The sequence below is a fragment of the Falco peregrinus genome, chromosome 7, assembly GCF_023634155.1.
Source record: "Falco peregrinus isolate bFalPer1 chromosome 7, bFalPer1.pri, whole genome shotgun sequence".
NCBI lineage: Eukaryota > Metazoa > Chordata > Aves > Falconiformes > Falconidae > Falco > Falco peregrinus.
This window is the reverse complement of record NC_073727.1, coordinates 2,346,305-2,371,882: the sequence shown is the minus strand read 5'-3', so window position 1 is coordinate 2,371,882 and position 25,578 is coordinate 2,346,305. Positions and strand designations below refer to the sequence as shown.

The 25,578-nt window shown below is 47.0% G+C and overlaps 1 protein-coding gene and 1 long non-coding RNA gene across 11 annotated transcripts in view; both read left to right on the top strand.

Moving 5' to 3' along the window:
• PELI1 (pellino E3 ubiquitin protein ligase 1) overlaps positions 1-10,138 on the top strand; it is a 47,076-nt gene extending 36,938 nt beyond the window's left edge. For all 9 annotated transcript variants that reach the window (XM_055810242.1, XM_055810239.1, XM_055810241.1 and 6 more), the window contains 6 exons: positions 918-1,062; positions 2,123-2,252; positions 3,818-3,919; positions 5,929-6,126; positions 6,241-6,429; positions 7,401-10,138. In XM_055810242.1, coding sequence (XP_055666217.1) covers positions 992-1,062; positions 2,123-2,252; positions 3,818-3,919; positions 5,929-6,126; positions 6,241-6,429; positions 7,401-7,967 — 1,257 coding nt within the window. In that variant the 5' untranslated portion in view covers positions 918-991 and the 3' untranslated portion in view covers positions 7,968-10,138. The remainder of the gene's footprint in view (positions 1-917; positions 1,063-2,122; positions 2,253-3,817; positions 3,920-5,928; positions 6,127-6,240; positions 6,430-7,400) is intronic.
• Positions 10,139-10,629: 491 nt separating this feature from the next.
• Positions 10,630-25,154, top strand: LOC129784933 (uncharacterized). Of its 2 annotated transcripts, XR_008748225.1 has the most exons (4): positions 10,630-11,118; positions 16,822-17,696; positions 18,611-22,498; positions 22,740-25,154. It is a non-coding gene; the product is annotated as an uncharacterized LOC129784933 (long non-coding RNA). The 2 variants fall into 2 exon arrangements; XR_008748224.1 differs by having other exon boundaries at positions 10,644-11,118; positions 18,611-25,154.
• The last annotated feature ends 424 nt before the right edge of the window (positions 25,155-25,578 follow it).

The window sequence follows — 25,578 nt, the reverse complement described above, 5'->3', positions numbered from 1 at the left end:
ATGTATTTGCACAGAAGGCAGCATGTTAACCACCAGTACTAAAACAGCTTAATAGCCTTTTGAGTTGATATGAAAACTTCCCTGGAAGGACCAAGGGAATGTTCTTATTTCTGTTAAAGAAAGCCTCCAACAAGCTACCATCAGCTTTATTCTTTATCGAGCATGTGCTCTGCTGGGTAGGCTTTCTCTGCAGGATGGTCAGAGGTGGGTTGGATAGGTCAGAGGTGTCTGGAAATGTTACTAATGAGAAGCTGTAAAAAACATCAGTGTGAACTGTTCCTCAAAGCAGAAGTATGAAAAATTGCGCTTCAAGAGATGGTTCTCATTAACAGTTATGTGGGAAGCCCTTGGGAAATGTTCGGACAGCTGTTTGTGTCATTTGTGTCTGGTTAAACATGAGAGATGACAATGCACACCCCAAACTTGTAGGGTAGACTCAACATCAAATTGTCATACAACTTCTATCTGCAAATCCAGACATTTCTTGGAAAGCTGAGCTAGATGCTTTCCAAGAAAACTTACTTCGAGCTGATGGACTGCTCTTGCTTTGGGTTTTGTTTTTTTTTGAAATTTAATCCCTATCAGGCTCTACTTGATAGTTGAACCGAACATACTAAATGAAGCTATATACCATTTATCCTAAAAACTAGCATGAAGGAAAACAACTGTAGCTGTTTTATCAAGGCCATACTGGAATTTGCTAAATGCACTTGTGGTTTTCTTGTAATCTGGTAGTTCTTCCAGGCAATTCAACCATAATTGATGTGGTTTTATATGTATGTTCTTAAAATTATTTCAGGCAAGACCAAAATACGGAACACAAAATATTGTACTGATCATATCAGATGTGCAGGTTTGTGTAATTGTTGGATTTGAGTCTTTTTTTCTTACACTTAATTTTATCTTTGTTTTTACAGGAAATAATGAAAAAAGTGTGCCACAACTCTTGATCAGAGACCTGAAGTTTGAGAAGAAGTCATTAGCTAAGCTCATGTTTTCTCCTGATCAAGAAAATCATCCATCAAAAGCACCAGTGAAATATGGTGAATTGATTGTATTAGGGTAAGTGCTTGTGTCTTGGTTGGAAGGGAGAATGAAGGTGGAACTTCAGGGTGCACTTAAAGCAGACGGAATGCAAGTTGCTGTGAGATGGTCCCACAACCTACCGCTTGAACTTCCTCTTTTGCATTCTGTCTGGGGAGTGTGCAGCTGAACAGTGAGCTGACCTCATGTAAAGGGGGTGTGGAGGGCAGGCTGCCGTTTTCTGTGGCAGCCAGGCGTTACACATAATGTGATAGATTGCACACTGCGGCACAGCTTTCCATACTTTTTTGTGATGGCATGAGCATGGAGGTAGGGCTCTAAACACTTGAGTAGATGCAAGGTGATTTTCAGCTCTTGCGTTCTTCCCAGGTAAGCGTTTTGTGACACAGGCAGCCAGTTTTGAAGGTTTCCCAGTTGGTTCCAGATTGGGCCCCAAGACATGTGACTAACGTGATAATGCGGAAGAGTTCCCTAGGACTTTAAGTAAAATAAAGAGTTCTGTAAGAACATGGTAGCTGACTATAATATCCAAGTGCAAATGGAAGATTTTAATAAAGCAGGTTTGCCGCCTGGCCTGTTTATGTTGATGTGTTCAAAGTGAGAGTCTGAGGGTTTTCCAGCTGATTAAATTGGAGTCTTGGAGGAGCTGTTTCTTACGGGTTTTATTTCAGTCCAAGTTCTCTAAAATACAAGCTCTCCACCAGGGTTGATGAGTTTTTAGTCTTTCATTTCCAGTATGAACACATCATTTAGAGATAAAGCTACAGATATGATCTTACTTGATTTCATGTTTGGGACCTGGGTCTTTTTTGATTGTCAATAGTAGCTTTGAGATTAATCTGGGTAGCATTCCTTGTCCTACAAGCTTTGTCTGTATTTGCTGTGGTTCTGTGGGCATGTTTCAATATTGTGTTTATAAATTCTTGGATTTAAATGTTATTAATTGGAAATCTGTAATTATTAATACCATACAAGAAGATTTTTTGCTTAGAATGAAAGTTCTTGTGGGTCTGTATCTCACCAGAAGCTAAGTCATACGGGAAGATGGACATTGTTCTTTTTCTGTGCTTTTTGATAGGTACAATGGGTCTCTCCCAAATGGAGATAGAGGAAGAAGAAAAAGTAGGTTTGCTTTATTTAAAAGGCCGAAGGCAAATGGGGTGAAACCTAGCACTGTGCATATTGCCTGTACCCCTCAAGCAGCAAAGGTAAGCTTGACTTGTCTGGTTAAGTCTTATTTCGCCTGGTGCAGAAATGTTCAGTGAAGTCAGTGCTGTTATGCTGAGATGAAATGATGTAAAAAGCATGAGGTTCTGGCAGCAAAAAGAATGGTTCATGTTTATCCAAGGTTTTTTGGTACGTGTCAGGGTTAGCAAGCAGCCATTCAGCAAAATAAATCTGGTGCCCAGTCCTTGCCGTGTCCAGAAAGAAACATGTTTATTTTTGAAACATGAATGTTCAAGGCACAGGCTAGTCATGTAAAACACTTCTTATTTTGTTTTGCTTCCAAACTCACTAGACATCTGTTCTAGACTTCCTGTTTTCGCACTCACTCATGCTTTAGGGCTAACTTTGCTTCACGTGAAGCTGACTCTTAAATGATCCTTTGGCAAAGCTCGGCATGCACTTGCTGCTCCGTCCAATGGGTAGGAGTTCCCCAGGGGTGAGGACAGGTGGTTTTTGCAGGGCATGTTTTACAGAGCCTGTAATCAGTTTCAGAGTTCCCATTAAGAAGCAGTAAAGGCAGGGCTTAGGTCCTGAAGCGAATTGTGTTTCGTGTCGAAACTAACATAGCTAAGGCATTACCCTGAAATACTTCTGTGGTGTTGTTCAGGTGTATCTGCAGTTATGTTCAATAATACGGAGCATTTCCACTAAAACTAACGGAAATTGAGAATGCTCAGTGGTGGTTTAGAGATTGCCAGTGTCAAGATCAGGCCCTTAAACAAATACAGTAGTGTCAAGTGTCTCACCCCTGAATAATTACGAATATTAATTTACACTTAAGAATATTAATTCCCAAATTCTGGGAATGACATCACGTATTCTGAAATCAAAAGCATTTTCCTGACCAAAGTTCTTGTAATAGGATTACATCTATAGGGTATCTGTGAAAAGAACGTTTATTTTTACCAATTCTTTATGGTCTTCAAGTGCTATTTAGAAGCACTTCTAGAAGAATGTTTGTTCAGTTCCTAGCAGGTAGTTGCAGAATGAAGATCTAGACTAACCAACTGAAACCTAGATTACTTTGCTACAGCTTCTGCAACCTGCGCTGAGTTTCTCCATTTTGCCATTTACCAGCACTACTTCTTATGGTTTTTGTCTATGTAATTTATTAATCATCACTGAATTTAGTAGGAGCTCAGATCCTTGTCACTTTGCTGTTGGAGAAGTTCAGGCAGAGAAGGCCATGAAGGTGTTACGTTCAGTTTTAGCCTTTCTGCTCGGTTGTTCTGTTCTTTTGTGTTAAGGCCGTTGTTGCTTTAACATGAAGCTTGACTAATAATAGGTCTCGGTTACACGTATTTTGTTGCAGCATGCGGTGAAGAGACCAGTTTGGTCTGTTGCTGAATCAATCCTGCAGTTTCTTTTAATGGCCAGGACTGGTTTTTGTGAAGTTTAACTACAGGTGTGTCACTAATAACCATCTGCCTTAATGCATTAATTGAGCAGAACAAGAGCCTGGTTATATATGTTGTCTCCTTTTGCTGCTGTATTCATGAGAGTTACTGTTTACTGGTTCAATAATACTTGGCATTTTTTTCCATAGGCAATAAGTAACAAGGACCAACACAGCATATCTTACACTTTGTCTCGGGCCCAGACAGTAGTAGTTGAATATACGCATGACAGCAACACAGATATGTTCCAGGTATGTGAAACAAATGTGATGTATACATGTATTCTCGCTTTTTGGGTAGTTTCTAACAAGATACTTTCTCACGCTTTTTCCCTCAGAGCCAAAAGTTGCCCTGCGACACTTTCTGCACTTTACTATATTCACAGACGTTTTAATTCTGTTCGTTCCCCAGGCCATCACATGAACAAAGCTGTATATCTGTGCATCTGTTAGGCTTGGGCAGAGGTGAAAGTTGGGTTTTTTGTGACTAACACACAAGATTATGGTTTTGACTTTGATTGCTGGTCTGCAACTCACATAACCTGTCTCCTAGTCAGTCCTTGCAAAATGAAGAATAAAGTGCACAGTTCTCCTTTTGCACTTGGAACTTTGCTTCTAGCATTTATGAAGGGATTTGGGATCAGCTAGGTGGAGGCAGGGTAGAAAAAATACATGAAAATACAGGAAAGCTTTTGACGCAACCAATACAAAAAATACCCCTAACATCTTTAAGCAAACCCAGAAATTTCAAGCACTGGGAAATGTGGAGAGAGGAGGCCCAGTTCTGACGTGCTGGCAGTTCAGAGCTACTTTGCTGCGGTTCCTGTATGTATGAGAACGAACCACAAACACATTTGCAGCTGTGGTGTGCGCTTAAATCTTATAATTGTTTCCTGTTTTTCTCAGAAGGAAGGGGTTTGTTTTGGGGTTTTTTGGTGTGCTTTGTTCCCTCTGGTTCCCGGACTGATCTCGCGTTGAATTATTTTTTTGTTGTTGTTGATGTTGTCACTAATTGATGGCAAGGAGTTTTGCTGTCACAGCATTTAGCTGTGATGCCACTGCAGGATCTAAGGAGGTGGGAGGTGTGGGTAAGTGGTGGAGGAAGCTGCTGTGCAACTGCAGATACCTGCAACACGGGGCAAAAGGGCTGTGACGAACTAACTGCAGCATAAGCTATTGTTTGTGTAAGTGTTCTCTCTTCAGGCGTGCTGTGGCGTGTTTGCTGCTCTAAGATCGCCAGTGGCAATCCCTGTGTACTGATGGGTTATCCTGCCTAAGCAGCAGTAGAAAAATACACTCTGACAAAGCAGTTTCAGTCTCATGAAAGCTCTCCAGCCTTCACCAAAAAGCACCTCAGGCTTTTAGGTCTCTTGCCCAGCAGTTGATCAGTCTTAATATAACCAACTATTTTATAAGCTGAGAGCTCTGGAAGTGAGTGAAAAGTAGTAGTGTGTAAGTGGGCCTTAAACCTGGCTATGTGGATGTTTGGGAGAGGGATATAATTTCTCATCATACTTCATAAGGAAAAGGACAAGATGAGTGGACTGGAGGAGCCCTGAAACCCATGTGGTTCTATCAAACCCAGTACACTTGTGTGGGACTGCAAAACTCATTCTTCCACGCAGTCAGAAAAGAAGGCACAGCTACAAGAAAAATGTGACTGTAGTCAGATGTTGTGTTCTGTGCATGTTAATGTAACCCCTCCCCACCACAAATACTTCGTACCTGGTCTTTCCTGACAGATTTGCTATTCCTCAGTGCCCCACTAGAGCAGGAGAGTCAGCTCACATAACCAAATTTTCCTATATCTACACCTCTACCTAGTCTGGCATCGTTCGGAATATTCTGGGCATGCAAAGTGGCTGAATGTCACACTCCTGCCTAACTGCTGTGTGCTGGCTGTGCTGGTGCTGCTGCAGCTGCTCTGGCTGACCTGAACGTAACCTTTCTGATGAGGCGGCCTTCAATGGGAAATTGTCTGGGAATTGACTTAATTATATCACTTTATTTCCCCTTCCTTCAGTAGGCTGTAGTCAGCCTTCAGAATAACTTCGGTCACATGGAGGTGGAATAACTCATCAGTTCAGATTAGGCTTTAGAAACCTAAATTGAGGTTGGTGCAAAAAGGAATGCTTCAAACTGGAATGTCATGGTTTTTTTCTTGATTGCTTTTAAATGTTTTGAGTTTGGATGTTCCTAGACCCAAGTGCAAACTTCTAAACAGTTGTGTGTTTTGTTTTGTTTTTTTAATCCCTTTCCAGATTGGTCGGTCAACGGAGAGTCCTATAGACTTCGTAGTGACAGATACAGTGCCTGGGAGCCAGAGTAATTCGGATACACAGTCTGTGCAGAGCACTATATCAAGGTTTGCCTGCCGGATCATATGTGAACGTAACCCTCCTTTTACAGCAAGAATATATGCTGCAGGATTTGACTCCTCAAAAAACATCTTTCTTGGGGTAAGGGAACTCTTTTCTTTTTCCCCCCAGAGTTCAGTGCCGGCTTATTTTTAAACTGACTCACAGCTCTGCTTCAACCAAATTGGAAGCTTTCATTGATGTAATTTCTCTTAGGAGAAAGCTGCAAAGTGGAAGACGTCAGATGGCCAAATGGATGGACTAACCACCAATGGGGTTCTTGTTATGCATCCTCGAAATGGATTTACAGAGGACTCCAAGCCAGGGGTGTGGAGAGAGATATCCGTGTGCGGGAATGTGTTCAGCCTCCGTGAGACCAGATCAGCTCAGCAGAGGGGGAAAATGGTAAGAGCAGTGCCCGACGTTTTATGCGACCTGTTAAAATGGGTACGGCTGTAGGTGGTCAAGCTTGGGTATAAACAGGGGCTGGGATCGGCCTCATTCAGTGTAGATGTTGCCTCTGTAATTAGTTACACCGATGACTTATATGTCTGTCTTCATACGTGAAGGTGTCTTGCTCAACCTGAATAGCTGACAGTTTATCTGCAAACTAGTACTTAATTGCAGATCTAGACTGTTCTCCTGGCTTGAGTTGCCAGTCGACTGTGCTCTTCTGCAAACTGTCAGTCGTGCACATTTTAAACAGTATTTTCTGATTCTCCCTCTTGATTTCATGCTTGTAAGATTTTTTTTCCCCAGTTTTTTTAATGGAATAATAAAGAGGAATTACAGTTTTATTGACACATGACTTTATACCTGGATATCCTTTTCTACCTTGGTATTCTGAGTTTTCCTCTTCCTCTCGATGCCAAAGCATTGGCAACATTTCCAGGGGATAATTGTTTTTGATATGACTTGGGATCTCTTAGCAAAAAGAGATTCAACATGAACACTTCAGTAAGTGACACGTTTAGCTGGGAATGCCAACAGCTGACTTTGTTGAGGAGAGGAGAGCCATGTGTAAAGGTGTCTTTGAAGAAAACAGTCTAAAAATGTGATGGAGGACTAAAACAAGACTTGTGACATTGGGAGTGCGATAGGGATGGAGTTGAGAGAAGTTGTTAAGGTCAGAGAGGAGCTTTTTGTGCTTTTTTTTTTTAATGGACACAATCTTTTTTTAAAAAAAAAAAGGGGGGGGGGGGGGGGAAGGGAGGAGTTGATCCTGTGCTCTCCATGGATATCTTGTATGGAACGGTCAGGAGCTGCTTGGAACTTCTTGGCTGTACGTTTGAGGCAGATTAGTGTTAGGAAAGTGCATTACGTTACTCTTCAGGTAACCATAGGTGACACCTCTCCTTCCCTTTGTCTGTCCCAAGGTTGAGAACGAAACGAACCAGCTCCAGGATGGCTCTCTGATCGACCTGTGCGGAGCAACGCTGCTGTGGCGCACTGCGGAGGGGCTTTCCCGCACTCCTACTGTCAAGCACCTGGAGGCGCTGAGGCAGGAAATAAATGCAGCAAGGCCCCAGTGTCCCGTGGGGTTTAACACCTTGGCATTCCCCAGCATGAAGAGAAAAGATGTTGTAGACGAAAAGCAGCCATGGGTGTATCTGAACTGTGGCCACGTCCACGGCTATCACAACTGGGGAAACAAAGAGGAGAGAGACGGCAAGGATCGCGAGTGTCCCATGTGCCGCTCCGTTGGCCCCTACGTGCCTCTGTGGCTTGGATGTGAAGCGGGATTTTATGTGGATGCAGGACCTCCAACTCACGCGTTCAGCCCGTGTGGACACGTGTGCTCAGAAAAGACAACTGCATATTGGTCCCAAATCCCTCTTCCTCATGGTACTCACACTTTTCACGCAGCCTGTCCGTTCTGTGCGCATCAGCTGGCTGGTGAGCAGGGTTACATCAGACTCATTTTCCAAGGACCTCTCGACTAACACATGTGTTACCAAGGACTGCAGTAAACTGATAAGCTAAGCGATTCTGATTTTTAAACCAACTGTTTTTCGTATTCTCTGGGCTTTGCTGGTTTGCATTAAGATGAAGAATTTTGGGGTTTTTGTTACAACAGCTATATTGCTCTCTATTGAGAAAAGTCTGGAAATGGAAGAAATGGGGGGAGGGGGAAGGGGAAACTGCTTTTTTTTTTTTTTAGTTAATAATTACTTCTGAAGAGGTGAAGGAAGTGTTGTAGAGTGAACTTCGATGCCTTCCGTTTAATGCTTTTGAATCACATGCCCACAGTGTTTTGAAAGTTGTTTCATTCTTTTTGTACATGGAGGGTAAATAGTTCAAAGAACATTAGTTTACAGCTTGGATGCAAACATTGTAAAATATAACATGTATATTAACTCTTTTCTATTTATCTTTATTATTGAAAATACATAGAATGTTTAGTGAGTAGCATGGTCATAGCGTGTTACATCCAGCAATCGGATGTGTACAGTAGTTCTGGATGGAGAAGGACGTGAGATGGAAATGGTAGAAAAATCTTTTAATCTAAAATACTGAGTTCTTAGAATAGTTAAAATGCTTTTGAACAGAGCTAATGCCAGATTACAGTGGCCTAACGGTGTGCTTTTAACCGTGTTGAAAGGTAGCTGAGGAGGACTTCTTAAAATGTCTTCTTGGTAGGACTGTACTTAAGATCTGGTTATGAGGAGAATATTTACCAGACTCTTCGAATATGCAACTTAGTCTAGATTAAGGATTTTTTTCTCCCTTTATGCTAACACATCTCTTTATTTAGCATTAGTGGCATTTGTGAGGGTTTTTCCAATGTTAAACATTAACGAACCTGAAAGAGGAGGCTCGGTTTGTTCCTTGCTGTTTGGGGGTGGGGGGGACACAGGTGGGGAGGGGAGAGGTGGGGGCACCCGTGCCCCCCACATGTGGGGAGTGGGGAGCAATCTGCGTGTGACAGGCTTGTCGGTGGGACGTGCTGCCTGGCGCCTGGGGGCCACGGGCTCCGTGCTCGCCTTCACCTCCGCCGGGCCGCGCGGAGCAGAGCTGGAGCCTGTACCCCAGGGTGCACGCCCGCGCCCTGGCCGCCTGGTGCAGCCTGATGGCAGTCGGCTGGGGGGAGCCCGAGGTGGGTGCGGGCTGCGTGTGTGACACCTGCTCCCTGCTCGTGCTGCCCTGGGCTCCCAGTAACGTCCTCTCTGCTCTCCCCTCTCCACCCTCCTTCTCCCTCTGTATCCACCAGAAAAGGCCAGTGCACTACATCCAGCTTTGCTGCTAACCCACTGTGCTTCATTGCAAATACACAACCGGACCTTTTTAGGATTGAGTTGAGCTTTTTTTTGGCCAGCTTCATACTTTTTTTGTTTTCCAAAATATGTACTGTATAATTGACAATAGCAAATTTCTGTACTTTATAGCATAGCTTTAATTTTTTCTTGTCAAAGCTGTTCTAAAATTTTCTTGTTTGAGAGACCTATGTTGCTTAGATGTCATGAATTGCGTCAATTGTTTCTCCATTTTAAAAAAAATATATATATTGTTTGGTTCACTCAGGAAATGCATGTGTCAGGAAACCTGTATTATAAGTTCAGTTAGCTGTCATGTACAAGTAACTGCTGTTACTCCCTTTCCATAGAAATATAACTGATTTATACATTTTCCAGATTATATGCATTAAGTAACAAAAGTTATGCAGCAAGAAATCCCTGTATTGTAGTTGTTCTAATCATCTTATTCAAACTATAGTATACTGTAGTTTAATTTTTATTTGCAAATTAATTTATTCAAACTATGTGAGTAAACACTTTTCAAAAATAGAAGTTCTGGGATTGTCTGTTGCTTTGCTTCCAAGAGATGGGACAAGAGGCTGGAGATGGCCCTTCACCATCAGGTGAGGTGTCTGCTCTGCACATGTGGCTTAAGAGCACAAAAAGAAAAGCAACCGTAAAGTTTGTGTTATCCTGGTCCTGGATTGGAATGGTTCCTTTCAGGTGTCGCCTCTCAGTGTGTTCTGTATTTAACTCCACATTCACAAAGGCAAGATTGTTGTTCAAAAGAAGCAGTTAAATGATTTCTTCCCTGAGAAAGTTACAAATAATGGGATGTAAGCAAAAACTCTTGAGTAAATGGCTGGACTATTTGCAAATGTTGAGAGCTCTTGATTCCTTCTTCCACAAAATCAGATTGGTGCTGCTTCTCTGATTGTGATCTCGCTGGCTACGAGGATATGAAATATCAGAAAAGGACACGGTGAAAGCTACAAAGCAGTGTGAGTAACACAAACAGTGAAAACAGGTTGAGAAGGGGAGGGTAGTGGACAGGTGACAGCAGTGCATGGCCCCGTGCTGGAGGCGTGGCTGGGTGCTGCCCCGGTGCCAGTCGTGCAGGCGGGAACATGCACAACTGACACCTGGAGAGGGGAAGAAGAGGTTCATGCCCAACACACAGACCATCATTAAGCCTCTGCCCCATTAAGATGATACATTAGGCTTTCATTATACTTCTTTGCCCCCACCCCCGAAAAAAATACAAAGAAACTCCCCAGGAGAGGGTGCTGCCTTAGCAGAACTGGTGTTTCCCTGGGTACAGTATGCTATGGCAGCCCTCAGGAGTGTGCCCTGTGCGCTCTGCCTGTTGCATGCTTTTCTGGACCCAAGCTGGGCTTAATCCGGTTCTTACAAGGGCAGAATGTGGGCGTTCGAGTGGCTGCGACACGGAAATCCCGCTGTCACGAGCAGGACGGTGGCGGCTGGGTAGTTGGAGGAACACTTCCCGTGCGCTGCACAGGCTGACTAGGAGCAGTGGCTGCGGTTCCCTGTCTGAGTTCTGCCTGGGCTTCTGTGCCTTAATGAATAATTTAAATAGAAGGTCTTGTAGTCTCTAAACTGTGAAATGAATGTTGGAGTAAAACGATCCCTTTGAGTGCAGCCAGCTGATGTAAGCGCCCTGCACCTTGAAGCCTTTGCAGCGCTGGGTGGTGACGCGCTGGCATTGGGGCTGTTGACTGTGTGCAGCCGGACCAGCCCCTGCGGACCCACGGCCCGAACCCCCTTTCAGAGGCGTGGAAAGAGGCATCGGCGGTGCCAGCAGCAGAGGGAGAGCGCAGCTCTGCGGGGCTCCCTGCAGGTATGTGGTGCTGGCGGGGGTTGCACGTGGGTGTAAGCGGAGGCCCTTTGGCCCCAAGAGCTCGGGGATGCTGCACGTCGGGGCTGAGCGGGCAGCGTCCCGCTGTCGGCTGGCACGAACGGCCGCGCTGTTCTGCATGGTACCTGGTGAGGTGTGTAATGCAGGTGATTTAATGAGCTAATTTGCTTTTCAGCTGTAGGAAATTGCACGGATTTAAGCCTGGTAAAAGGCAGCAGCTTGGCCCAGCAGCTGGCTCATGAAAGCTTCATTCCCCGAGCAGAAGCGGAGCAGCTGGGCGAGCTGGCTCACCGCAGGGCAGGAGGCTGGCACTGGGGGCTTGCTGGGGGCTTTCCCCAGGAAGGCCTGGGGAGCCCGGCCGCTTCCCTTTGCTGACTCAGCCGCTGGGTTCCAGCAACACCGCGAGCGTGTGGGATGAGGGTTTCTAATCCCGTCCGCGCGAGGCTCGTTACACCCATGGGAACGAGGCTGGTATCCCAGGAGATTTAATGACATAACAAAGTCACTCAAGCAGCCATCCCCTGTTTGGAGGTACTCTGCAAATCCCATAATGACCCTGCTGTGGCATACTTGATCTCTTTCTGAAGAGAAGCTTTCCGGGATGGATTCTAAAAATACAGTTTGAGTTCTGCAATGTAAATCATGACTACAGCTGCCTACCTGCCCGCTGCCTTTCAGACGGGGTTAAGCCTGGCTGCTGTTAAATTAGACCAGGCTTCCTGGTCCCAGCCTGGGCTCCCGCGATCCCTCCTTCCTTTTCTGTAAAAACACCAGCAAAGCTTGTCTAATTCTAGTGCTCAGCTTTTAACACCAGGGTTGTGGTGATCCTGGAAATGCAGCTTCCAAGGTTCTGGTGGCTGTAGGAGATCGCTCATGCACACCTTGTTGTGCATCCTGTGTAAAAGATGTGGGGAAGCATCTTGGTGGGAGCCACGATGGTTGCTGTGACTCGGGGGCCCACACAGGTGGCAGCGAGCCTGTCCCTCCCCTGGTGCCTCTTCCAGGGCAGCAGCAGCAAGAGCTCGGGACCCCATTTTCTTGCAGAGAACAGCCCCGCATCGAGCTGCTGTTTTGGTGCAGTATCCCCTGGTGACAACTATCCCAGTGACACCAGCTGAGCTGGGGAATGTCAGTGGGTGCTACTGCACAAGGAACAGCCGTGCTGGGTGGTCCTGCTTGTCCCTCTGGTCCTGCCTCCCTCCTGACAGCAAAAGATTTAAAAGAGCAGGGGAAAAGTTCTTTGATTCCCTCAAGTCGAAGCTGTCGCTGTGGGAGCAGCTGTCCCATCCCGGCCTCGGGGACCGCAGCACTTGGAGTGGGACCGGTGGTTTTGGGCACGTCAGAGGCTGTGCATCAGTAGGGAACAGCGTTGGCCTAAGCCCCAGTGCCTGAATCTTTGTGTTCCTGCCCTGGTTCCCCTGCGAGCTGCTGCCCGTCCTCCTCCCTACAGCCCTGGCAGATACGGCCCTTTCTGCAGGCAACTTTGCAGGCGCAGGCCCGGTTTGCCCTGCCTGGTGCAGGCACAAGCCTGTGTGGGATCAGGTTAGGTGCAGGGGGTGGTGGTGGGGGGTGGTGAGGATTAGTAACCGGGGGCAAAGTGCCAGCTCTGGCAGTCAGGAGCTGCCGGCCTGCTCCCTGCCACTTGGTTTGGCTGCTGGCATGGCCGGCTCTCCATCCTGGTCCTGCTGCCCCTCACAGGGCTGGCAATAGGAACCAGCACCAATGCCTGAGAGGTTTGCCTGGCTCTGCTGCAGTGAAGGCACCAGCAAAGACTCGGTTCTGCCACCCCCACTGAGCACCCATCGCTCCTGTGCAGGGGCTGGGACCTCTCCCGTCCTCTGTGTGGGCACGAGTGATCTGATGGATCCACTAGAGAAGCACTTTCCTGCTGGCAGAGGCAACTCCTCTGTGATTTGGCAACACCTGCAATATTGCGATGTTTTTATTTTGAATGCTTTTTTGCTGATTTAGTGTCACTAAAGAGCTCTGAGGCAGGAGTGAACGATTAATCTGCTCCTCTGCCTGTGTGCATAAGGACAGCTCTGTGCTGAGCTCGCTGCTGCGGATCCGCTGCCTTTCAAAAATACAGTGAGGGAAGAGCCCTTTGGACTTACAACTCAGCCAGGATTGTCTGGTTTTCCTCTTCCTAGTGGGAAGGCCTCATTAAAAGTCTTCCCCCCCACCCCACCCCAGCATGTGCCAGGCTCCGCAGGATTCCCCACGAGAGCGTGAGCGGCAGGAGGGCACGGAGGGGCAGGTAGGAAATGCCAGGACAGCGGAGGAAGGCGCAGTGCATGGTTACATCACTCGAGGGTGGGAGGTGTAGCTTCCTTACGCGTATTCTTCACTAACAACTCCCAAGATCATTCTGTCTGCTTCTTTATAGCTCATTGTCTTTGTCCTTGGATTTGTTTCTGCTTCAACTCTCCTCTCCCCCCCCCCCCCCCCCAAAAAAAAGATAATATATTAAATCAGATCAACTTTTCGCTGAGCTGTTTTATCTGACAGCTTCTCAGTCATGTTCACTGGGGTTATGACTATTTCTCTGTGTGTTTCTATTGAAATACGTGACTTTTAATGCACTGAGCCACTTTGGCTGGACTGGGGCCCTGCAAAATGTGTTTGGGAGGGGTTTTCAGTCATTATCCTTCAGTCTAGGTAGGGTTTCCCTTTAGTCTCTCCTGGAAAATGCTGGAAATGTGAGCTGGTCAAGGATAAGGGAAGAGCAATGGCTTTCCTGCGAAACAGCCACATGAAGGATGAGTCGTGGTAAGCCCAGTGTTTCATCTCCAGGCTGAGGGGATCCGCTTTGTCCCCAGTGCCCCCCATGTCCCAGCCCTCTGACACCTGTGAAATAACTTTTTGATACGACCACCTTGCAAACGGGATTTACCCACGCTATTCCCTTTGGTCGGTGGCAATTTAGGAGGAGCTGCATGAAGACAAAGCCTTTAGTGCTTCCATATCCTCTTCTCTCCAAAATAATATTTTTAACTGATCCCAGAAGATTTGAAACAAAACAAATGCATGCAGCAATATTCTAAACTTGCCTGGATGCAAGCTAAAAACTGCAGCTTGCTGTCATATGCTGTAGGAAAGGAATTGAGTCAACTCATCCTTTCCAAAAAAACCAGGCTTGCTTTTTTTTTTTTTTCCCTGTCGTGTGGGAGGAGGAGAGAATTAGTTATTCAGTGGAACGAGGACAATTAAAGGCAAACGCAGCTTCCAGTGATGCCATCATCTGTTCTGTTAGCCCTGAGCAATGCGGAGACAACCTGGCTTTTTAATTGGCCTCTTTTTTTCCTCTCTGGCCTGTGCTTCTAGTTGGCACAGTGGCTGACATTTTCAAAAGACTCCTCTGCAGGACTGGGATGCAGGCATGCCCACTTCCATTTTGCCGGGACAACCCCCTACAATAGGACTTCCAAGGGATTAAGGGCCTTTAACTGTGGATTGAGGGGTCGTGGTCTCGCCTGCCCAGTTTGCCTTTCCATGGAGTGTTGCCCTGTGATGGAGACGTGTCCATGGGTCCCATCACAGGATGAACCTGTGGTGCCACCCTCCACCATTGCTGGAGAATAAACATTGTCCGAGATGGGTCGCAGGGCTGCGGCACCTCTCCCATCTCCTGCCCCTTCCCCACAGCCTCTAGTCACAGCAGCCGGCTGGGCAAAGCCAGTCCCAGGCTCTGCAGAGCAAAGTGGCCAGGCCCTCGGTTCGTTTAATTAGCTTGCTTGACTTCTGAAGGGAAGTTGAATCAATCAGCAGTTCTTTTAAATGCTGCATAACATTAGAAGAGCACGGATATCCAATGCTTTTCCACTTATTCATATTAAAAGTGGTTTCAGAGCAGCTTTCCTGAAAGGCAGGGTAAGCAATGCCGGAGACCTCAGCTCCACCATCGCTCCGGGTGTTTGCAGTGTTACTCAGCGTTTCTGCCAGCGTCACTCTTTATCGCTTGGAAATCTCACCCCGCCTGTTCCTGAGCAGGAGAAGCAGAAGGTGTGTGCGAGCGCCTTTGGGCGTCGATGAATCAGGGCTCATGTCACACTCCTTGGCAGCTCCTGGCAGGTGCCTGCCAGGCAAAGCTGGGGCCGAGTGCCTTGGCAAAAGCGGGGGCTTGGCTAGCGGCTGTGCCAGCCCTAAAGGAAAAACACCCCCCCGCCCCCCCATCCTTAAAACAATATTGCTGATCATGCAGTATTTACACAGTGGAGTGTTTTTCATACCATGGAGGCCTGGGACTAGCGTTCCTCACAACAGCATAAATGTATTTATAGACCATATGTGTCTGCATTTTGTTATATTTTTATCTTTATAGGCTAACGGTTAATAAAGCCAGGCTGTATTTCTGTTTCTGCAGCAAAAAATATGCTGAATACAATCACGCAAGAGGCTGTGTTGGCCCCAAATAATCTTTCAGACTGTAATTTTGGTGCGAATTCATGCTGCAGAAGCTTAAAGGTGGGATGTCAGAGGTTGGCTTCCCCAGGACGCAGCAGAGGAAGAGAGGAGCAGCTGTGGGAGTCCCCAGGGTGGGGGTATTTAACCCACCTTTGCTCTTAGTACTCCAAAAAAAAATATATATATATATAAAAAAGCAATGCCTCCAGTGTGTTCTGCACAGCAGCAGTTTCTAGATTACTTTCCTTAGCCCAACTTGCTGCTTGGCAGATCCTTACAGCCCGTACACACACTGTCAGTGGTCCTCTTACATTTGCCCCCAGACCCTGAGCAGCGATGCCGAGCAGGGTCAGGGCCAGGTAACTCTGGGCTGAGTCTGTCCCATCTGTGGCAGAGCCTCCATGGGAGAGCTGTCAGCTAAGCCGTTTAACGTGGGCTCTTTCTGATAGGGGAGAGTGCTAATCTTTTAATCATAATGTCACTCCATACTGAGTCAAATATCTTACAAAACACCATTATGACTTGGCCTTTTATCCGCCAAACTTGTTATCTCAAAGGAGGCAAGCAGGCTTGCCAGATGTGAGTTTTTCTTTTAAAAAAAAAAAAACCAACCAATCAAACTTGATTGGCATGTTATTTTCCTTTATGTGTGAGCTCTGATCAGCTTTCCCTTTATTTTGCGCAGTATGGATGTCAGATGAGCTAGTCTAACACTACAGTTCTTGCTCTTTTTTGAGTACCTCGGTGTCTCTGGAATTTCCTTACTATTTCAAGGAGGGGGGGAAACAAACCAAAAAAACCCAGGAAGAGTTCCTAGGTTGCATCAAACAGGATTTTTTCCCACAAATTTTAGATGTGAGCTTCTTTGTATCAGCTGGTTTTAAAATGCATTGTTGATAAGATAATCGTGGACCCATGGGAAGCTCCTCCCTGTGTTGGCCTGCCCCATGGCAGGGTCAGTTCTACCCAAATCCCGCTCGTAAGCATTCAGCCCGCTTACCCTTTCCAAATCTGCGGTAACGGAGACTCCACAACCTCTCTAGGCAGCCTGTTCCTCTGTTCAACTATCCTTCCAGTGAAAAATTGCTCCTCATGGTGAACCTAAAGCCCCCCCGAAGGAAAGCTTTAGCACATTACTGCTTGTTCCCCCCTGAGGATGTGGAGGCAATAGTTTTTTCTCCCTCCTTCCAGCAGGCTTTTACACAGCTGAAGGCTATAAGTGTGTCTCTTCTCAGCCTTGCGTTCTCCACGATAAAGAGTCCTTTTGATGTTCTTTCGTAGGCTGTTAGCCAGATGGCCAGAGTTCTTGCTCCCGCTTCCTGAATGGTGTCTTCAGCTTCATGATGTCCTCCTCCCCGAAGCCCTCCACTTGCTGAGTGAAGCGAGCAGGTCCCTGCCTGTGTCCTCATGCTGTATGCCCCTCCAAAGGGTCCTAGCGCCTCCTCCACTGAGGAAAAATATCCTGGTGGTTCTTTGTTTCAGTACGTTTCTGCCCATTGAGAAGCATCTCAGTTCTCCTGCAGCACCACTAATTCACTGCTCCTCAGGGCACAGACCCTGCTCAGGACCAGTCCTACGCAGCCCAACGGTCCTACACAGCCAAGCTGCTCCCATCTTCCCTGGGAAACCAACTCACTAATGGAGCTAGAATTCATCAGCTCCCACTCTAATGAAGTAAACTGAAGAGCAAGTTGAGACTGAAGACTTACCTGCTCTTTGGGTTTTGGGGTTTTTTTGTTTACTTCTAGAAAAAAAAAAACTCAAAGCAAAAGCTTTTGTATTCCAAGCACTTCCGCAGTCTGGAGATAAAGGTGCTACAACTTTCTGCAAAAGGTACGCCTGTTACCGCCCGGCAGCTTCCCCTGCATGACACTGAATGAGCTTGCCCAACAAGTGTACATAGAAGAAAAAAAGGGTGGAATGGCGCCTAATGAGCCTTAAACCTCTGATACTCCATTTATTAAAATTTAATGATGAGCTATTAATAATGAATGCAGCCGGGAAGATGGGAGAACCGCAGTATAATGTCCTCGAGATTTTTAGTTAGCCAGATTTCTCTGACAGCTGGGGAAGAAGAGGGCAGCTTTCAAGAGGATGAAAAGGCTCCTCAGAGGGACAGATGTAAGCAGCGGTCTGCAGCAGCCTCTGCGGGCTGGGTAGGTTGCTGGAAGAGTATTTTATGTGTTTCTTTAACAGCTGAACTGGGGGTGAGTGGCACATGTGTCTTGTAAGGAAAAGATGCTCATGAATGCCAAGACCTTGAGTATAAGGTAGGAAACTGGGGTCATCGCGGCACTGATGGTGGTTTCCTGTGTGAAAGGAACTTTCCCCCACATCTCCCATCCCTCGCAGTACGCACAGAGAAATACAGCCTCCTGCCTCTTCGGCCAGACTTGGGGAGCCAACGTTCCCATGGCAGCAGCTGTCAGGGTCATACAGAACCAGGGGCGCGATGAACGTTACACCTTGAGCATGAACAACTTGCCTGTTCACCTCGTAGTAATGTTGTCTGGACCGTTTCCTTTGGTGGCCACGTGAGCCGGTGGTGTTCAAGGGAAGATGCAGCACTTTGGTGGCTTCCCTTTCCCAGCTGCCGGCCCAGCTACCTTCTCAAAGAGAGAAACGGGCTTGGTTAGACATGGCTTGGTTTTGTAAGCCCGTAACGGTTGCTTTGGGATTGTGTGGGCCTTTAAGATTAACTAATGCTGTATTTGGGTGTCCCCCTAGGTATTGATAATAGGCTTTCCGCTCCTGTGGGACCTCCCCCATCCCCTAGAGTTTTTATAAAGGTTTTCGCTGACAACCATCTGATTAGTTTCTTGAAGGCCCCAGAGTAAATGTTACTTGGCCCTGCTGACTCTGAATCTGTCTCATCTCTCTTAACCATTGTTCAGGCTGTTATGTGCCTCATCTGGCCTGTATTTCCTGTCTCTGGTTGTTATGTGGGACGTGTTAATAAGCATCTGGATGCCATTAACATACTTTGTGAGAACAGAAGCAGGATAAAAAGTAGGAATCGAAGGCAGAGGCTACACAGAAGTAAATCTGTCGTCTTTTGCATTTGCACCAGGAGCACCTTCCCAGGAGACGGCATCTTTGCCCCTTTCTGATGCTTGTGAAACAGACCACTAGGAATGAGTAACACCGGTCAGTAGGTGTAACGTCACAGTACGGACAAGGGAGTTTTCACATGGCACTGAGAAATGCTTCCACGGGATCCAGAGGGTATCAGGAAGAGCCTGGTGTGGCTCTGGTCATCTCAAAAAACCCCGTCCCAATAAACATCCCTGTTCTGGCTCTCAGAGCAGGGAATAAGAAGGGGCAGGATGGAAGACTGATGGTGGCTTTGCTCCTTGCTTTCCAGGCCAGGTAAATCCGCAGCGCGTATCTGAGGCTCTTCTGAGCAGTCACGGGCAGATGAAGTAGCGCGAGGCCTCTCCCAGCACGGCTCACACAGCCAGCCGCGGCAGGCCTGCGACAGAGCTGCTCTTCAGTACAGCACGAATGTCTCAGGCGCTGAGAAATGTCACTTTGATTTTGACGTACTACTCACAAAGCGTGATGTGTTTTCTCTTATGGGTTGCTGTCAAGGTGAGGGAATGAATTAGCATGGATTTTTAATTACTTTGCGTTTGAACCCTTGTCGTAAGTTGGAAGGGAAACGCTGTCCTAGATGAATAGAGAGGTGGTGCGAGAGCTGATCCGGCCCCCGGTGAGGAGCCAAGCCCTGCAAGAGGTGGCTGCGGTCCTGTTTCTGTCTCCAGCTGCTTTGATCCAGTGGCTGGGTTCACACGGAGCCTTCTACCGGGGCGAGCAGGCACCGCTGCCAAGAGGAGACCCGCGCTGCCTGAAGTGCCGGCAGCGCTCCGCCGCCGAGCCTGGGGACAGGCTGCCATCTGCTGTGGCGCAGAGCGCTTGCGGGGAACGCTCCGAGCTGACTCAAACGGCGGCAGCCACGTTGGAGCTGGGGTGAGCTCAGGGCAGAAGCAAGGTAAGACACGAGAAGAGGAACCGTGTGCTTAAAGGCATGTCGATGCTTTCCACGCAGATCACTCTCCTGATAACAGCTATTACCTATTCCTACAGAATCATGCCCGTAGAGGAAAGGAACCATCCTTGTGGTCTCCACGTGCTTTAACCCCTGGGATTTCCAGCCGAGGGCAGGGATGGGCGGGGGGGGACCGAGGCACCGGTCAGAGAGCTGCTGGGGGGGGACCGTGCGCTGCTCCCTCGGCTTAATCCAGGCACTCATGTGCTTCCACAGCCTCTCGGCTGTCGAATTCTAAAGCACACAAAGGTGTGTGCTTTTCCTCTCAGCGCTATGTGCGTGATACCGAAGATAACACCAAGTTAGCTCGACTGCCTGTACGTTACTCGGTTGGGATTCCTGTGGCCATACCCTCTACCAGTGGACCTTGCAGCCCAGACCAGAGCAAAGCCGAAAAACATCTATCGTTCAGGGCCTTTATCTCTGATCTTTAAAATAAGATCTGTACTGAACTCCGTGCTAAAACCAGAATCAAATTCATATCTCTAAAACTCTCTAAGATCTCAACCCTGCTTGCTTGACACCTTCTTTAGATACCACCAACTTGGTCTGTTTTTTCCGTACTTTTTTCTGTTTCTCACTCCACATCATCACTTGCTTTGAAACTGCACAACCTGACTCACAAGTAGTCTTAGAAACAAGAGATTTTCGTTTGCCTGAGTTAAAGAAAGAATTGTTCCAAAATGAGCAAGTTAGCACAGGAAAAGGTGGGAATAAAGGACAGGAGGTCCTGATCCCCTGCTCATTTTGCAAAAAAAACGAATTTACTGCATGGCTGTGGGGTGGCAACTCTAGCAGGCACTTGTTCCTGGAGTTCAAACACCTCCTCTCATGCGTGCTCAGATGAAAAGGATGCACTCAGGAGAAGTCATTTTTAAAACAGTTGGGTTGCATATTGTCTGCCTGCTTGTAGGCAAGTGTATGGCCCTCTGCCAGACAGTGCCCAGCACACGAAAATCCAGTAAAGTCAAGATGTTTTGCTGCTTTTGGGATAGCAGAATGGTTGGAAACAGTGAGGTCTGGGAAGGAAAATGATTGATTTTTGGCTGTGTTGTGTTACAGTGGCCAGGAGGTCTAACATCAAATATTGCTGAGGAGATGGTCAGCTCGAGGTGGTAGGTCCTCAAGCCTAAATGGTGGAGGCAAACAGAGAGAAGCCAATAAAAGAGAGGTAAATATTAGTCAGCAGTAAAACGGTGTGTGTCATACTGGTGAAAACTCCCAGGGTGTGATGTAGACAGAAGAAACAAATGAGAGAGAGAGAGGGAGGAACTTCTTCGGGAGTATCTCAAAGGGCAGCAGGACTAGAGAGTCTATGGGCTGGAAGAGAAGTCTTAACAGACCCAGCAAAGCTGCGGGGCTTGATAAAGCATCTTAATCCCTGGGGATGATTTAGGTGCTGTAAATGCTATAGGTGAATTCCATGTGCATTGGACGCACCTGGTCTGTACACAGTGATTCCTTGTTGCCAAACAGGAGACTCTCCGGCTGTGTTTTCCAGCAGCTTCCCATGTCACCATTTAATTGAAAAGCGAAGCCCTGTTTGAGTCCATGGCTGATGACACTGGAGTTGCCGCTCAGACCAGACTGTTTCCCATTACACTTCCCTGAAAGCATCCCACCAGAATCCCTCCTTTTGTAGTGTCGGGGTGGCAGTGGCCGAATTCAAAGGGAGTGCTGCACATAACAAAGCTAGCCTGGAAAGCTGACATAAAAAAACCCAGAGCCCCTGATGACTCAGGTATTAATGTACTCCACCAGAATAAGCTGCTATCTGATAAAATGTGCTCACTCCAGATACAGAAGCAAGAGCTTTTAATTTTACACAGCCTTTTTACTGGATACTGACAGCACCAAGAAGAAACTGGGTTAAACGCAGATACATCTGCGGCATGTCTAATGTGCTGAGAAATGTCTTAGAGCCAGGAGAAGCTCTGCTACCGTGGCAGACTTGGAGGAATAAATGCCGTATCATTTAGGAGCAACGGGAGAGATCTGACATCCCTGTTTTATGGGTTGTCCTTATGTTGGGACAGTGTCTTGATGGAGTCTATTAAGAAACTGGCCCAGATGGAGCCATTGACCTCCGCTACCCTGATCCAGCCACTTTTCCTTCCTGCAGGCCCCTTCCCGCAGGCCCCTTCTGGCACTCAGTTGTGGCCCAGCTCATTCTCATCTCTGAAGGAAAATGTGGGTATTGCCCTGCAGGGTCAGAGCAGGCGCCCGTCTTGCCCTGCGTCTTGCCTCTAGCGAGGATACAGCGTGTCAGGGGTGGCCCATGAGTGCAGAGGTGGGCCAGTCATCTGTCTTCTCTACATATGGATCTGATCCTGAGTTCTGACAGTTGGCATTTGGTTGACATGAAAAAAAATAATCTTCAAAATTGTCGTATGAGTTAATTTTGAAAGCTGCTAATGTTGCCCTATAAAACTGCCATCCCGTTCTGCATCTTTCTAAGTTCTTGTCTTGAAAGGTTTCTTGTGGCATTGAGCACCACGCTCCACTTACACAAGGCACAGAAACATTTCTCCCGCTATTGGCATGAAAAATTCAGGTTTAATATCCCTTCACATCACTAAAGACAAGAAGAGCAGAAACTCTCCATCTGCTTTCTCTGTGGTGTTCGTAATTTTACATATTTCTTTTATAGCTCTTGCTTCCTCCAAGGAGAGCTTTTCCTTGATGTTTGGTTGTTCCTATCACTGTTTAATGCTGCTCTTTTAGAGACAAGATTACCCACCACACTCGGGGTTCCTGGGGGACCTGCCCCTCTACTTACATTTAATCATTATTTTCCCTCATATTCCTTATGGATCCCAATACCTTGTTCATTTTTTTTACTTGCAGTACAAGCTGAGCAAGGGTTTTCTGTGAAGGTTTCTGAAAGCCAGCGGTACCAGGACCCTGCAAGTAAGGACCTTCTAGGCCACTACAGCATCCCCTGAAAAACAGGAGCCCAGATATTACTGGAGATAACCCAGCTTTTACAATAGTTCGCTACTAGTCCTGCCACAAGCAGTAATATGCATTTCCTTGCTTTTTATTGTCTCTTGCACTCTCTCGCATCTGGGAAAACATCAAGCTACTTTGTTCTTTTTGCTGTTTATTTTCTACATCACAAAACCCACTGTTTCCCCTGTTTCTTTTCCAGGAAGGCTCCATAAAAGACTCCTGAACCAGAGTGAGCATAGGAAAAATCCCCTGTCATACTTCTGTTGTTTTTCAAGAATGCCGATTTAACTCGCATATCTGAAAAAGTAGCAGCAGAAAAAATTTCCTGGCTAGAACTACTGGGGATTGGAGTTGTTTACGCAGGAGACACTTTGCAGGACTATGTCCCACATGCACAGGAATAAGGATGTTTGTCATTCTATATCACCAGGGCACTGTAACACACCGGCAGTGCTGAGTCACGTTCTCCTGCGAAGCCAGCGTGGCCCTTGGCAATCAGTAGAGAGCAGAGATAACTGAAACGCTAGTCAGAAGACTTACCGTAAAAGCATACTTTACGGGCAGAAGTTGTGCTCGAAGAGGCAGGTAGACAACACATCAAGTGAACTACGGTTGCCTGACTCACAGTTTCCTCCCCTAACTCTGCTGGTAAAGCCCTGGCAGTTCCTATCTGCAGAGAACCATCAGCACGTTCAGGCTGCAAATACCAGAGTTCACAAGATCATGCTGCGTGTGCCCTGGGGAACTTTGTTAGGTTTAAACCAGCCTCTCTTCTCAAAGTCACGCGAAATCACCCACTGAGTATCCTACCATCCAGGTGGCAAGAGATATCTCAGGTGGGACTGGCGTTGTCACTGCCACCGCGGTGTTCAGCCACAAGACGACAGCCAGCAAAGCAAGCCGCAGGAGGGAACCGCACATCTGTCGCCCCTTCCTTCTGGTCCGCAAATGTTACGTGGGATTCGTTTATTCTCCCCGAGGGGAACAGAGAGCTTTGCTGTTAATACAAAATGCAGCAGAACAGTAACAACATTTAACTCTGAGATAACATCAATGAAGTGTAAGGTAGAAAATCAAACAATTTGTTACTTTCCCTGTGCGAGCAGACAAGACGCCTCTCTTCATCACAACCAAAAAATATTAAAGGCCGTGGAAGGGCGTGTGGCTGAAAAAGGCACTCTGAGGGTATGGCTTTCCCCTGTGTCTCTGGCACAATTAATCACTGGGGATTTGAATGTACCTCTCTGGTGAAAGAGAAACACAGACCTGAGGGTTTCAGCCAGATCAGTCCTTCCTGGGCAAATGTCAACTGAGGGGTAAATCCAACGCTAGCTACATAAAGGTCATTTCATGCTGAGTGAGTGATGCAAAATTTCTTTTTAAAGCAGCTCTGAGCGATCGACTAAGATTAACCTGGCAGAACGTCCCCCTGACTTGGGTGAAGATGCTTCAAGATCGGCGATCTGAACCTCACCAGCTGGACACTGAGGTCAGTCCCGCACAGCTGGACTTGGCTCTGGCTTAGTTTGCAGACCAGGACCAGACACATGGCAGTGGTGAGTGCATTGGCCCATGATTCAGCCAAGGGAGGCACAGAAAACGGTATCCATGCTGCAGCACTCACTTTCAGCCTCGGGTTGACCCATAGGGCTGGAAAGGGGAAACCTGGTTTACCACCAAGGCTGTGGGAAGGGCTTTCCCTTCAAAAACAGCAGCTGTAGTTAATAACCACCCACAGCTGCTCCTCTGCTGGGGATTCCCTTTCTTTTTGCCTTTCCCCTCCCTTCCCATCTGTCTCTCTGCCAGTGGAAAGTGGTTATGTAGATACTCCCAGGTCCCTTTCCAGAAAGTCAGACTACTGAAAGCAAACAATGAACACGGTGTCCCTGCCCATGACAAGGGGGCCAGAACTAGATGATCTTTAAAGGTCCCTTCCAACCCAAACCATGCGGTGATGTGGGCAAACCCAAACTTTCCATCTCACTTGTGAGCGCTTGCAGGAGCCGTGGGGACATCCTCAGCCAGCTGGCAGCAGTGACGAGGCAGGAAGGCAGGAATGCCATCCTCAACCCACACAGCTGAGGACGTTAATCTGAGACAACAGTGAGTAACACAAAGCAGAACTGCAATGGAGGACAGGGCTAACACGGCCTCTGTCCCTCCCACTGCCTCTCTGATTTCATTGACTTTATGCACGTGAGTAAATTCTGCAAACTCAGTCTTTCTGCAGTCTGGATCTATACACAGTGATCAGTTTTACGTTATGCTTGTGATCTCTCACTTCATTGCAACTGTGTCATGTTTTAGGGATTAGAAGACAGACAGACTCCAACTAATGTGACCCCAAGTAAGAAGAAAAAAAAACCCAAACCCTTCACATTTTCCCTACGAGGAGCACCTCACGTGTGCCTGTAGTCTGAACATGGCTGAGGCTGTTAGGGACAAGGAGATTTCTGCCAGGCAGTGCAAAAGATGCTATGAAAATATTGTGAGTGACGTTTGCAGGTTGCTGTAGAGAAATTCCCACTGGCTTCCTAACAAGCATTTAATATTTAGCACAGGGTTTTTTACTGCTTTTGCTGTTCTAGCTTCCAATAAAGCCTGTTTGATCTGAGCTGAGCTGATATTAATTCCAGCACTTCAGAAAGCCAAGGATGGTATTTTGAAGCATGAGAAGGTACGTCTTTGTTTTCTAAAGCATGTCTAGGAAAGGTATAATGAACTTAAAGAGAGCGCAGCAGGGGTGGTGATGACCACTGACACTGAGGCCAACAGTTATGAAGTAACAGTAACATTAAACTAGTATTTCTTTCTTGTAGTGCCACATTTTCTACTCCTTAAACTCATGGTATACACCAGTTATTTCCTGCAGGGTAAGACAAGAGATCAGATTTCATTGCAATTTTGCATGCAAAGCAGCAAACGGTGCTATTTCAGCTCACGTGAGTATCTCCCAGACTGTCACGCACACATGAGTGGCGATCTGTGGGCCAGACTGAGTAGCCACCACTTCAGTAGCAGGTTAAGCTGTGCTTTCA